Below are 13,843 nucleotides of genomic sequence, written 5' to 3' on the forward strand. Positions count from 1 at the left end.
CTGCTGCTCCGTGGGCCGGGGCCCCAGAATAAATATATGTGGAGCAGAGCTGCCCCCGCCGAGCCCAGCCAGGCTCCACTTTGGAGCAGAGACACCTGGCCCAGCCCTGCCTAGGTGGGCTGCCTCTTACCTCAACTGTACATCTAAGAGGATAATTTATCCCATGAGAATCTCTGACTTTGGGGTCAAGTGTTATGTAGCATTTTTGTGGCAATAACTAAAACACTTAGCTTCACAGTTTGTGATTGGTGGAGCTGGGACTGGAATCAACCCCCAGGCTCAGTTCTTCTATTTTTTTTTCAGTTTTATTAAGAAATAATTGACATACATCACTGTGTAAGCTTAAGGGGGATAGCATGATGGTTTGATTTACGTATATTGTGAAATAATTATCACAGTAGCTTTAGTTAGTATCCATCACCTCATACAGATACAAGTAAAAGAAAAAAAGTCTCCTCGTGGTGAGAACTCTCAGGGTTTACTAACAACTTTCCTAATATCGTCCAGTAGCATTAACTGTAGTTGTCATTGCACATTACGTCCCTGGCACTTGCTTTTGTACATTAAGTCCAGTATTTTACTTATTTTATAACTGGAAGTTTATACCTCTCGACCCCCTTTTGGTTCTCCGTCATTTCTTTCAACAGTAGAAGATTTTGCTTAAAAGAGTCAACTACTTGCTTTATCTTGTTAGGGAGTTTATATGTCAGCGTTTAAAATGCTGTTTGATATTATAGGTGTAAAATAAATTCTGTGAAAAAGGAAAAAAAACAAAAAAGAGTCAACTACTTAACACGGGCGCTTGTGAAAGAACCCGAGAGAAAACAGGATTTTTCTACACCTCCATCCCAGAGGCCTGAACTAAAGATTATATTATAGTTAATGTTTCCAGGCTTCCTGATCAGAATCAACACCTGGGCTGAGGGAATGCGCCCATAGACTTCATACTTTGATTCAGGCCGAAGTTGTCCCCAAACTCTTCTGCGTACACTATTGGTTTGGGGGAGGCAGGCAGATGCAAGAAACCTTCACATTCTATTGCTGACCTGTCGTTAGCTGTGTACTTTGAAAAGAAACAGGCTGAAGTACACAAGGGCCTAGCATTCAGGTGTCTTCTGCTCCTAGCACTTAGTTTGATGATGATTACCCAGGTGTGGCCTAGAAACTGAGGTATCACGGGAAATAAAAATCAGATGATCCCCTGTGCTCCTATAACATGTAACATGTAAAGTGAGGAAAGCAATTTATAGAACTATAAGTAGACAGTAATCCCATTAAAAAATTAGATAAATGCATAAAAGACAAGTAAGATGACTCCTGAATTACGTCATGGTGTGATTAGAGTGGCTTTTGTGTCTATTTTTATTTGCCTAAATTTTCTAATTTCTTCCCATGAATATGGAGTAGTACTTATTAAGAATATTTAAAACTTTAGCATTTTTTTCTCCTTGACTCAAAAAAAAAAAAAAATAAGCTACAGTCTTTTAAAATATATTTGCCAAGTTTTACAAAGTTGTTTGCAATGAGTGTGAACTCCTGTTGCTAGCAGTTTGTTAAAAATTATAGTTTACTTTTGGATGTTAGATTCCGAGCTATAAAGCTGGGAGACACAAGGGACCACCTTCTTGCTTCTGGCTGAGTGTGGGTCTTCCAGGATGAAGGGCTAGTTGGCATTTGGGGAGCAGGAGGAGGCAGCAATAATAGTTTAGGACTTGCTCCCAAAAGTTCTGACAGCCCTCCCATCCTTTGGGATTTCACAGCTCCTTTTGGGGAAGATTGTGGAAGATCCCTGGGGCCTATAAGGACAAACACGAGACCCTAGGATTTACCAGTTATATTTAAGTCACTTTTCTGCAGACAGGTAAGGCCTTTGGACCTAAGAATTGAGCAGCTTTGGATGCCGGCAGCAGTTTTGTAGGCGGCCACCAGATGGCGCCAGAGGACTGAGCCAAGAAAGCAATTTTTGAATAGGCTGTTTGTTAGAGGACGATGGAGGAACATAGGACTGGAAAAAGAAACAGGAAGTTGATAGGGGATGCCTACAAATCAACAACAGGGCAAAGGAAAAAAAAATTTTATGTGGTCTCCAACTGACAAGATGGCCCCTAACAATGCAATTCCTGGTATTCACACTCTCTGTAGTCCTGTCCCACATGTAGGGTTGATCTCTGTGACCAGTAGAACATAGTGGAAGTGATGCTATGTTACTTCTGAAATTAGGTTGTAAAGGATTCTCTCTTGGTCTGTTTCTCTCAGGAGAGGCCCCATGAGAGGCCCATATGGTGAGGAACTGAACTTCCTGCCAATAGCCCAGTGATCTTGGAAGCAGACTCTCTAAGCTCAGTCAAGCCTTCAAATGACAGCAGCCCCAGGCTACAGCTTGACTGCAGCCTCCTGGGAGACCTTGAGCCAGAGGCACCCAGCTAAGCCACTCCCAGATCCCTGAGCCTCAGAGACTGCTGTAGGCTTTGTGGTCAGATAGACCTGGTTTTGTGTTCTAGCTGATCACCTACTAGCTACGAAACCGCAAAGCCGTTTCACTTTTTTGACCCTCTAGTTCATCTGTAAAATGAGAGTAATATTAGCATTTCCTCCCACCTTTAAATGAGATAGTGTATGCAAAATTCAAGATTAACTGCTAGCTGCTGCTTTACATAGGCCGAGGCAGAAAGTTTCTTTGGAGTAGATGTCTTTGTTCTTAGAAGTTGAGTGCCCTGCTTAATAATGCAGATGTAGTGAGTGTCAGTACCCATTCCTGAGGTAGAACAAAAAGCGCCTCTCCCCTTGGTATAAACAATTTTTATATAGAGCGAGGGGCTTTCTGGGAAGGAAAAGGCTGAGACCCCCTAATTTTTGGTCTCTGAAATTGCAGTTAAGGAAACCTGTTTTGGTGGTTTAGGGTGACACTGACCATGATCCATCAACATAAAAGAATATGAAAAGCCCCAGGGGTGAGCCCACCATGGGGGAAAGGGAGACTAGCGTCGGTGATGCAGGTTCAGCACAGGGGCTCGTGTGGGAGGCTCGATTTATTGCAGTATGTGCCTGGGCCTGGAGGCCCCTCTAGACCCAGCCAGCCTGGACCACTGCATTTTTAGGAGCAATAGCTGAGCATGTGAAGGGGAACAGAGAACTGCGACCTTTGGGCTCATGTGTGGAGTCTGACTGTGGCATAGCAGGGGGCTAGACCTGCAGCGGCAGCTCTGCAGCAGCGGGTAGTAGACCTGTGCTCATCTGATTATGCAGGGCCAGTTATATGGCTACGACCAAAGACAAGGCCTGCTCGGATTTCTAATTCCTCTCTTCCTACACGATCTTTGGAAGCAGGAGTCCTTTGGTCTGAGTGTTCCTCTGAAGTTCTTGGACAACTTAGGATGGAGACAGAGGGTCCAGCATTATGAGAGAGGTAATGGATAATGGACTTCTCTATTAAAGCAGTTGGGGCCTTGAGCCATTAGTTGGATAAATAAAAGATATAGTTAATTTGTATTTTCCAGATGGTGAAATAGATTGTATGAGTTGGGTAAACTAACTGCTGCTGTCACAAACAATTCCTAGATCTCAATGGCTTAATACCTGTGTCACCGTTTATTGTGGCTGGCACCATTCAAGGACCTTGGCTGGTATAGGTTCTACCACTTTTAATCCAAACCTTTCAAGGTCATCCCGAGTGGCCCCAGCCAACTAGCAGATGAGGAGGAGAAAATGGGAAACAATGTGTGGGAGGCTTCTATGGGCCAGGTTTGGAAGTGACATATATCACTTTCATCCACTTTTTATTAGTAGGAGAATAGCACTTCATCATGTACCCAGGAAGGAGAGGAGAGCTGTGGATACCGGCGAGCACTGGTGTTCTGTGCCACATCAGTCAGGCTGATGGATAAAGTGCTTAGCACAGCACCTGGCACGTAGTAGGGATTCCATAAATGGCAGTATCCTCCTCCCTTCCAGAGCCATCTCCCTGGGGAAGGAGTCGATGAGAAAGAAATGGCCTCAGTTTTCCTGCACTGGCATGGCGACTCAGCTGCTCATCGTTGTCTCATTTTATGGATCTAATGGGCGTACTGGGAGATGCTGTGCCTTGGTTTTGGTCCACAGAATGGTTATAGGAGGAGTCTGGAGCTGTGAGCTCTGGTTTCTCAGCAACTCAGCACATTTGGTTGGGATAAGTTCTCGTAGCCCCCAATTGTGCCTTTAATTACTCACCTCTGAAGCTCCTGGGGATCTCAAGGAGGTGAAAGAAATTGTCAGCTCTGAAGAAGCCCCAAGGGGTGACACTAATTTGCTCCTTTGCAAACTTTTCCTAACTCTTGCCTCAGCTCCTTAGAGTATAATTAGTTGCCGAAGCCTGCCATCGTGCCATAGAGCCTGGATGTGGGCCACAGAAAGCAGGGGACTGACAGAACAGAGAACTAATTGGCTTTTTCAGACTCACAGAACAGAGAACTAATTGGCTCTCTTTCTTCCCTTGATGATCCTTGTAGCAGGAGAGACCTTTTTCTACTAAATGCGAAAGGGCCAATATCTGAGTTGTGAAGGGTTACTGGACACAGGTGAGAATTCAGGGATTCGATCAACAGGTTTTATTATTTTTTTCGTTGGTAGTATTATGTTATGCATACTGTTTTTTAACTTGCTTTTTTTTTTTTTTTAAACCATGTTTTGGTGCTCTTTCAATATGGGTATCCATAGATGTACCTACCCATTTGTAGCCACCATAACAAAACACCATGGACTAGGTGGCTTAAACACCAGGAATTTACTTCGCATAGTTCTGGAAGCTACAAGTCCAAGGTCAGGGTGCTAGTTGATGTGGTTCCCAGGCGAGGGCTCTCTTTCTGGCTTGTAAAGGCTGCCCTGTAGCTGTGTCCTTACATGGGGGAGGGGGTGGGGTGATGGGGAGGAGGAGGGAAAGGGAACATTCTTATAAAGCTGCTGATGACATCACGAGGATCCTACCTCCATGAACTCATTTGACCCTAATGACCTCCTGAGGCTCCATCTCCAAATAGCATCACACTGGAGATTAGGGATTCTACACGTGAATTTTTGAGGGACACAGTTAAGCACCATTATTTAAAAAAAAAAAAAATCTATTTTTAAATTTTGTTATTTTAAGATTATTTTTATTTTTCAATTACATTCAACATTCAACATTATTTTATGTTAGTTTCAGGTGTGCAGCATAGCGGTTAGACATTTATATAATTTACGAAGTGTTCTCTCTGATTAGTACCCACCTGGCACCATACATAGTTATTACAATATCATTGACTACATTTCCTATGTTGTACTTTACATCCTTGTGATTATTTTGCAAATACCAACTTGTACTTCTTAATCTCTTCACTTTTTTCACCCAACCCCCAAATCCCCTCCCTTCCAGCAGCCATCATTTTGTTCTTTATATCTATGAGTTTGTTTCTATTTTGTTTGTTTATTTTATTCTTTTGATTCTGCGTATAAGTGAGATCATATAGTATTTGTCTTTGTCTGACTCATTTCACTTAGCATAATGACCTCTAGTTCCATCCAAATGATAAGATTTCATTTTTTTTAATGACTGATTAATAATCCATTGTACATATGTACCACATCTTCTTTATCTAATCGTCTATTGATTGGCACTTAGGTTGCTTTCATATCTTGGCCATTATTTTAATTTAAAATACAGCTTTATTGAGAAATAAAATTGTAAGATAGTTAAAATGGTGATTTGGTATATGTATACATTGTGAAAGGATTTTCCCATCTAGTTAACTGACACATTTGTTACCTTGCAACTTCACATATTTATCTTTTTCTGTGTGTGTGAGAACATTTAAATCCTACTCTCTCAGCAAATTTCAATTATTCAATACAGTGTTATCAACTGTAGTCACTGTGTTTTACATTAGCTCCTCAGATCTTATTCATCTCTTAGATCAAAGTTTATACCCTTCTACCAACCTCTCCCTGTTTCTCTGCTCCTCAGCTGTGGCAACCACTTCTCTACTCTCTGTTTCTGTGAGTTTGACCTTTTTTGTTGTTGTTGTTTTCAATATTCCACATATAAGGGACAGCATGCAGTATTTGTCTTTGTCTGACTCATCTCATTTAGCATAAGGCCCTTGGGATCCACCTATGTTTTCATAAATGGCAGGATTCCATTCTTTCTCATGACTAAATAATATTCCATTGTGAGCATGTCTATCTGTACCTGTACCTGTATCTATCTATCTCTCTATCTATCTATCTATCTATCTATCTATTTATCTATCTATCTATCATCTATCTATCTATTATCTATTTACCTACCTACCTACCTATCATTTATCACATCTTTATTCAATCATGATGAATACTTAGGACTTAGATTGTTTCTTTGTTGGAAGGTTTTTGATTACTGATTGAATCTCCTTACTGGTAATTGGTCTGTTCAGATTTTCTATTTCTCATGAATCAGTCTTGGCAAGGCTGTATTTTTCCAGGGATTTATCCATTTCTTCTGCATTGTCCATTTTGTTGGTGTGTAATTGTTCATAGTAGTCACTTATGATCCTTTGTATTTTTGTGGTATCAGTTGTAATGTCTACTCTTTCAAACTAATTTTATTTATTTGAGTTCCCTCTTTCTCTTGATAGTCTAGCTAAAGATTTGTCTAGTTTGTTAATTTTTTCAGAAAACCACCTCTTAGTTTTGTTAATCTTTTCTATTTTTTATTAGTTTCTATTTCATTTATTTTTGCTCTGATGCTTGTTATTTTCTTCCTTTTACTAACTTGGGGTGTCTTCTGTTCTTTTCTAGTTCCTTAAGATATAATATTGTGTTGTTTATTTGAGATCTTTTTTTCCTAATGTAGGTGTTTATTGCTATAAACTTCCTACTTAGAACTAACTGCTTTTGCTGCATCCTGTAAGTTTTGGTATGTTCATTTGTCTCAAGATGTTTTTTGATTTCTCTTTTGATTTCTTCTCTGACTCATTGGTTGTTCAGTAGCATGTTGTTTAACCTCCACATATTTGTGAATTTTCCACTTCTCTTCTTGTAATTGATTTCTAGTTTCATACCATTGTGTTGGAAAAGATGCTTGATGTGATTTCAGTCTTCTTAAATTTATTGAGATTTGTTTTTTGGCCTACCATAGGATCTCTCTTAGAGAACGTTCCATGTGCCTATGAGAAGAAATGTGTATTCTTTTGCTGTTGGATGTTCTGTAAATGTCTATGCCCATCTGGTCTAATATATAGTTTAGTGTTTTCTTATTGATTTTCTGTCTGGATGATCTATCCATTAATGAAAGTGGGGGTGTTGAAGTACCTTACTAGTATTGTATTGCTCTGTATTTCTCCCTTCAGGTCTTGTAATATTTGATTTATATATTTAGGTGTTTCTATGTAGAGTACACAAATATTTACAAATGTTATATCCTCTTGTTGGATTGACCCCTTTATCATTGTATAGTGACCTTCTTTTTCTCTTATTGCAGTCTTTGACTTAGAGTTAATTTTGTCTGATATGAGTAGAACTACTCTTGCTTTTTTTTTTTTTAATTTGCACGGGATATATTTGTTGTCCTAGGTCATTTTTCCTGGTACCTAGTAGATCCTATGTGTAGGTTTAGGCATTTACAAGATCTATGGCATATTGTTTGTATTATAGTTTTAAATATTAGTTCTATTCCATTGTTTTAATTTTATTTTTTTTCAGGGACATCACTTATATATGTTGCATCTCCTTGGTCTAACTTCTATTTCTACCTCTTTCTCTCTGACATTTTTACTTCTTTTAAATCTCTTTTTATTTTCTTTGGTTGATTATCTGATTAACTTTCATGCCCTTTATTATATTTTACACCGACTAGTCTCCCTTTGGTATTTTAATTTTTGTTACTGACATGATTTTGTCTTTTTACTGTTTTTTTTTTTTCCTGAGCTTAATCAACCATTTCACTCATTCTTGATTTTTAAAATCCATTTCTTTTCTTAATTTTTGTATTTATAGTTCAGTGTTTTATTTTTATACTTGTAAAGTTGGTTTGAATATATTTAATTCAGCCTTGAGTACTGTTTTGCAGATTTCTTTAGCTTTGTGGTTGTGTTTTTAATAAAAAATTTTCAGCATTTTCACCAGCAGAAAAGTACTTTGGTTCACATTTTCAGATTGTTTTTACAGTAGTTTTATTTGGATATAGTTTTTTTTTCCTATTCCTATTATTCTGTAGACAGATTGAGTAGAGAGATACAGTTCCTTCTCCTCCAGTCTCATGTCTGCATCATAGGAAGGATGAGGAAGGAAGGGAGCAGAGTAAAGGATGAAGAGAGAAGTGCTAAGTGGGCACAACAATGAAGTCTGACCTCTTTAAAATTTTTTTCACAACTTCTACAAGTTTGCTTACATTTCATTGGCCGGACTTGGACCACATGGCCATGTCTAGCTGTGAGGGAAACTGGAAAGGTGACTAGTTCCTTCTGGGAAGAATTAGAAAGGAGTGAAGACAATAAAAGTATTAGCAGTGTCTGCCACAGAAGAGGAGGAAGAAATGTTGTTGTTTTTTTATTTAAATCAGATACTTCCTTGTTTCATTGAAGAAGTAGTGGTGATTATTTTCAGTGAATTACAGCAGACTCTAAAAGAGTTCTCTAACAATTAATTGAAACTAATTGAAACACTTCTGAATCTTTTCCTAGCAAATATTTTCTTGGCAAAGTTTCATACTACAGACAAAAAATTCTGTCGGGAATTAGATCCTTTGTTTACAGCATGTGGCTCAATTTATTTGGAATAGTTCAAGCTACTTACTCAACATTAAAAAATAATCCTTGGTCTTCTAGTGAGTGAGTGGGTTTTCTAAACCAACAACAGGATCTGAAACTCACTGGTTAGCTATTTTCTGCAGATATTTTTCTGTTTCTAAATAGTCGATCTAAGGATTGGCCATGGGACTGATTTCCCGAATCTTTCTCTTTGTGATTTATCCATGTCACCATAAGCTATTAATTTTCTAAAAAATCACAGGACCCATAAAATTTTGTTGTGTGAAAGCAAGATTGACACCATTAATTAGCAATAATAATCATAAAATCAAAATCACTAGAAAGGAATCCCAGTATCATAGAAATAGCACTTATTCATACTTCAGTAACTTGACCAATAACTAGCTGTGTAACTATGAGAGGTCAAACTCTCTGGCCTTTAGTTATTTCATTTGTAAACTGAGGAGATTCAGTTAATGATATATGAATTTCCCTTCAGCTCTAAAGTTTCTTTGATTTCACCTGGTGCCTTAGCTGAGATAAAATGGCTTAGCCCGCTGGGGCCTTTGATGCAGAGGAAGACCGTTGAAGAGAGCTTCCTGTGTGCCAGGGCACACCCGTTCAGTCTCAGCCCAGGATGCCCCTTTGAGTGATGTGGTCTTGCAACAGAGGGAGAGGTTTTTCCTCATCCCAAGGAAAAGAACCATCATGTTCAACTCCTTGCTCTAAGACTGAATATTACCTGGACGAGGTAGGTAATGCTGTACCCAGAGGATTTTTCATACTGACTGAGTTTAAGAGGCTCTGAATTGCTGTGTGATCTACAGTGAGTCACTTTTCCCCCCTGAACCCCAATTTTTGCCTAAGTGAAAACGAGAGGGCTGGATAGAATGTGTCCTAAAGTGATTTTTTTTGGCATTAACATTATGGGATTCCATGAAGTACCACATGGTGGTCTAGAGAGAGCCATGGTAAAGAGGCCCTAGTGATGTGATTTTGAGTTCATAGCAGTAGGACTTCCAGGCTTTCTGTTACTTATTACTTTTTGTTTGTCCGATTTCTCTCATTGAGGCTTTGTATTAGAGGATAAAATTCTACTAATCAGACTGTTATTTTCTTACCTAGGCTTTTATGTGTAATCTATGAATTCCCTTGAACTCCATGATCTTAGGGTAAGGATTTTATTTGGGGAAGTGCTGGGAGGAAGAAAAGGTAATTTGTTACCAACCAATTGTCTTTCTCTTGGGCCGGGAGGAAAGAGAAAGCAGAGAGAAATGTAAATAACAACCAGGAAGTCTGAGCTAATAATAGCCACGATTTCCTATTTGCCAACTCTGTTAAGTCCTTTATTTATTTGATCTCATTTCTAATTCTTGCAACAACTATTTCAAATACGAATTGTTACCCTATTTTAATGAGAAAACCTGTTCACAAAGACACATGATATGTGGGTGTTAGAGCTAAGAGTTGGCTCGCTCCCCTAAGCACCATTCTAGACCAGTCCTTAAGGAGAGTGAAAAGCAGCTCAACCAGGTGCCCCTGTTTTGTTTTCCTCAGTCAGAGGTCCATGAACCTGGAACTGTCCCCTTCACTAAATGGCAGGTCACTTCTGACCTTCTGAGATTCATCACCTCCCTCTCTCACAATGATCCCATGAAATCACCTTATATAATTGTCTTAAACTCCCCCAGTGGACTTTTTTTTGTTTTTCAAAATACATGTCACATTGTCTTAAATGGTAAACTTGTCAACATAAAGATTCAGATATGATATGTATGTGTTTATGTATGTGTATAAGAGATTTTAAGTGAGAATTGGATGATTTGGATGATTTAGGTGATTGGATGATTTATGCCCAAGTTACCCCGGACAAAACAAAGAACAACACATGTCTTCTATGGAACATAATGATTTTAGGATCCTCCCCACCCAGCTCATTAAAATAACCAATGACGTAGAGAAAATACCTCAGCTGCAAAGTTGCAGCATGTGTGATTTTGACCCTGTGCAGTAAAATATCCACTTCTTGAAAGAGATGATCTACATTGTTCACAACTTTACATATTTGGTGAAAGTGTCACCTAGGTTATATGAGGTCAACACAGACTGAAAAGAAAATGTAGACAGAGAACATTCAAGAATCTAGTTCTTTCTGAACAATCTAATGGGTAATCAATTTATCATCAGTTAAGAGTTTACATATATATTGAGCACCACCTGTGAGGTTGACACTTAGGTGCTGTGCAGGTTCAAGGAGTAACAGACTTAGACTCTGTTCTTGAAGACAAAGCCAACATAAAACCATAGTGAGCAATAAAAGTCAATACAAAAAATAAGCTATAATGAATTAATTGTGTGGCTCTAACTGTAAGTGGTAGAGAATTTCTTTATTTTTAAATTCAACGCAATGAACAATTATCGAATGCTTACTGTGTATCTAGTTCTGAAGATTCAGGCATGAATAAGGTCATCAAAGAAGATAGATACAAAAACAGTAATCATCATAAAATTTGCTAAATATTGCAGTTGAAATATATTAGAAACACAGAAGTGTTAACTGGAATGGGGTGATGAGCAATGTTTGACCTGAGCATTAGAACAAGAATAAACATTAATTAGAAAGCCAAGGTGTGCACACCAAGCAGAGGGAACAACATATTCAAAGAGCACGTTTGGGGGAATAATATATATTTCAGGATGGCTGGAATGTAGGCTTTAGAGAGAGTGATGTCAAGTGATGCTAGAAAGATGAGCAAACTCCAGTATGTATATGCTGTGCTAATAACATTGGACTCAATCTTGTAGGCAGTGGGAAACCATTGATAGACAGATTTCTGTCAGGTCACCCCTGGTGGGGGTGATGACAGATTCCATATCTCAGTCTCACCAGCCATAGCTCTAAGCTCTACCCAGATCTCCTCCCTGAGGTGGAGGAGGAAAGGGACCCCCAAGCCTCACACTTTGCTCAGGATCCCACATAGCTCTTGGACTCTCATGTTCCAGAGATGCTGGTATGGAAACATTCCCAAATAACTTTAGAATTTCCTGGAATGCACCCTGTTCACAGGGAAGGGATAATAAATGGATTCAGACAAGTTGTGTCTTAACCATGTGTCTTGATGCCATTTCTCTAAGGCACCGGTGTGGTGAACACTTTTCTCTTCTGGCAGAGGAATGATGCCTCTCCCTCCCTTTCTCAAAAGGTCTGGGTTTCAGCCCTGATTTAACTGCTCACAAACTGTGTTTCTTTGGGCAGGTTACTTAACCTCTTTAAGTCACCATTTCCTCATCTATCAGTTAGCTACATCTAAATGAGACAGGAAGAAGTACATGAGAAGATGACAGTTAGAGGGCTTACCACAGTCAAGTTCACTGTAGACATCGAATAAAAGGCAGTGGTATCTGCTGTCATAGTGTCACGATGACGGTGAAAGTGGTGAACGTCAGGTAACCACGTGCTTTAGTTCCCTTCAGGCCACCAGATCATTTCAGAGCGTGTTTGGGCTATTTTTGCTGCCTCCCTTGTTTCTGTTCCTCCATTAGGGAAGCCCGACTTGCTTCCTCTTTCCCCCTTCAGTTGTTCTTCTCGGGTGCCCTTCACGAAACCCCCCATTTCTTCTCTAGTTTTAGCTCTAGTACCTGGAATCTTTACTGAGGATTTTCTTAGCATATTTTCACCTCGTGTATGTCTTCAAATTCTCACTATGGGACAAACTATGTGTGGGGTGGGAGATAGATAATTTACTTAAGGGTGGAAGCACAGTGGAATAAGAAAAAAAATAAGAGGACTTAGAGATACTTCAAAGTAGTTTTAAAAACAGAGAAAACCCTTGAGTTTCTCCGCCTCATTTCATAAGCGTGCTGTTTAATTGTACAGAGTTTCAACCTTCCTGAGGTGAGGGCCGTCTTTCAGTCTTCTTTCATATGTCTCGACTCACCTAAGCACATGGTGATTAAGAAAACGTTTGGTTAAAGAATTGAATTAAAATAAATCCTCACCTGCTGACAAAAATGTCTGCTAGTGGTGCAAAAATCGAAAGGCAGACACAATAGAACTGGTGAATCCCCATATATTATATTTGAACTATTGTTTGATAGTGAGCTATACTTTCAGCAACTTTCAGATGTTCACTTTGGGTCTCAGGTTTCAAAAATTTTCAAAACTATGTTTGTATAAAAATTCATGAAGCTGTGGGATTGGCTGAAACTATAGGGCCTGAAAAAATTTAGAAACTTATATAGTTCATGTAAAAAAAATATTAAAGATACTCTTTAGAAAGGGAGAAATATCAAGGAGATTGGAATTTCTGGGGAATAAAAAGCGGAAACGAGGGGTTCGAAAGCAGAAGTTCACTTGAGAATTTCTGACACAAAGCCATGATGAGAACATTGAGAATGGGAGAATTGTTATTAATTACCATAGATGGTTATTAATGCTGAAAATGGTGATTATTTTTTCAGTGTAGTTTCCTTGAAATAACATATTGGTTAGAATAAAACAATCCGGTTCTTGTTCTGGGTCCATTTGTTACCGGGAGGTACGGCTATGGCACGACCTCTCCGAGCCTCAGTCTTCTCACTTGTAATATGAGCATCACAGTTTTTGTGGGGCAGGTTGACTAGTGTCTTGCATAGAGTGGGCTATTGAGTACTGTATGAGTAAACATTTGCTATAGTAACAAACAAATGAATAAATAAATAAACCAGACAGATATTGTGAAAGGTAAGTGCCAAATGAATGTGAAAGATTGGTATTATGATTGTGTTTGTCCCGTCACAGGGCTCTGCCCTGAGATCCGTCTTCTTCACATAGATACCATGGTCAGTACAAATAATATGACTGAGTTAATTTTCACCGGCCTCTTCTAGGATCCAGAGGAGCAGAGGGTGTGCTTTGTGGTGTTTCTTCCCGTGTACCTGGCCACAATGGTGGGCTGCGGCCTCATCGTGTGATGGTCCACGTCAGTAAGAGTCTGCATTCCCCCAGGTCTTTCTTCCTTAGCTACCTGTCCCTGGTGGAGATGAGTTACTCCTCTACTGTCTTCATGAAATTCATCACAGACTTACTTGCCAAGATGAAAACCACCTCCCTGGAGGGCTGTGTGGCT

At 39.3% G+C, this 13,843-nt stretch overlaps 1 protein-coding gene across 1 annotated transcript in view; it reads left to right on the plus strand.

The window, feature by feature from the left end:
• The first annotated feature begins 13,553 nt into the window (after window positions 1–13,553).
• LOC105290078 (olfactory receptor 4X2-like) overlaps window positions 13,554–13,843 on the plus strand; it is a 9,196-nt gene continuing 8,906 nt past the window's right edge. Inside the window, 1 exon segment of the mRNA XM_023528796.1 lies at window positions 13,554–13,682. Coding sequence (XP_023384564.1) covers window positions 13,554–13,682 — 129 coding nt within the window.

This window comes from Pteropus vampyrus, unplaced genomic scaffold (assembly GCF_000151845.1).
Source record: "Pteropus vampyrus isolate Shadow unplaced genomic scaffold, Pvam_2.0 Scaffold31, whole genome shotgun sequence".
Lineage (NCBI taxonomy): Eukaryota > Metazoa > Chordata > Mammalia > Chiroptera > Pteropodidae > Pteropus > Pteropus vampyrus.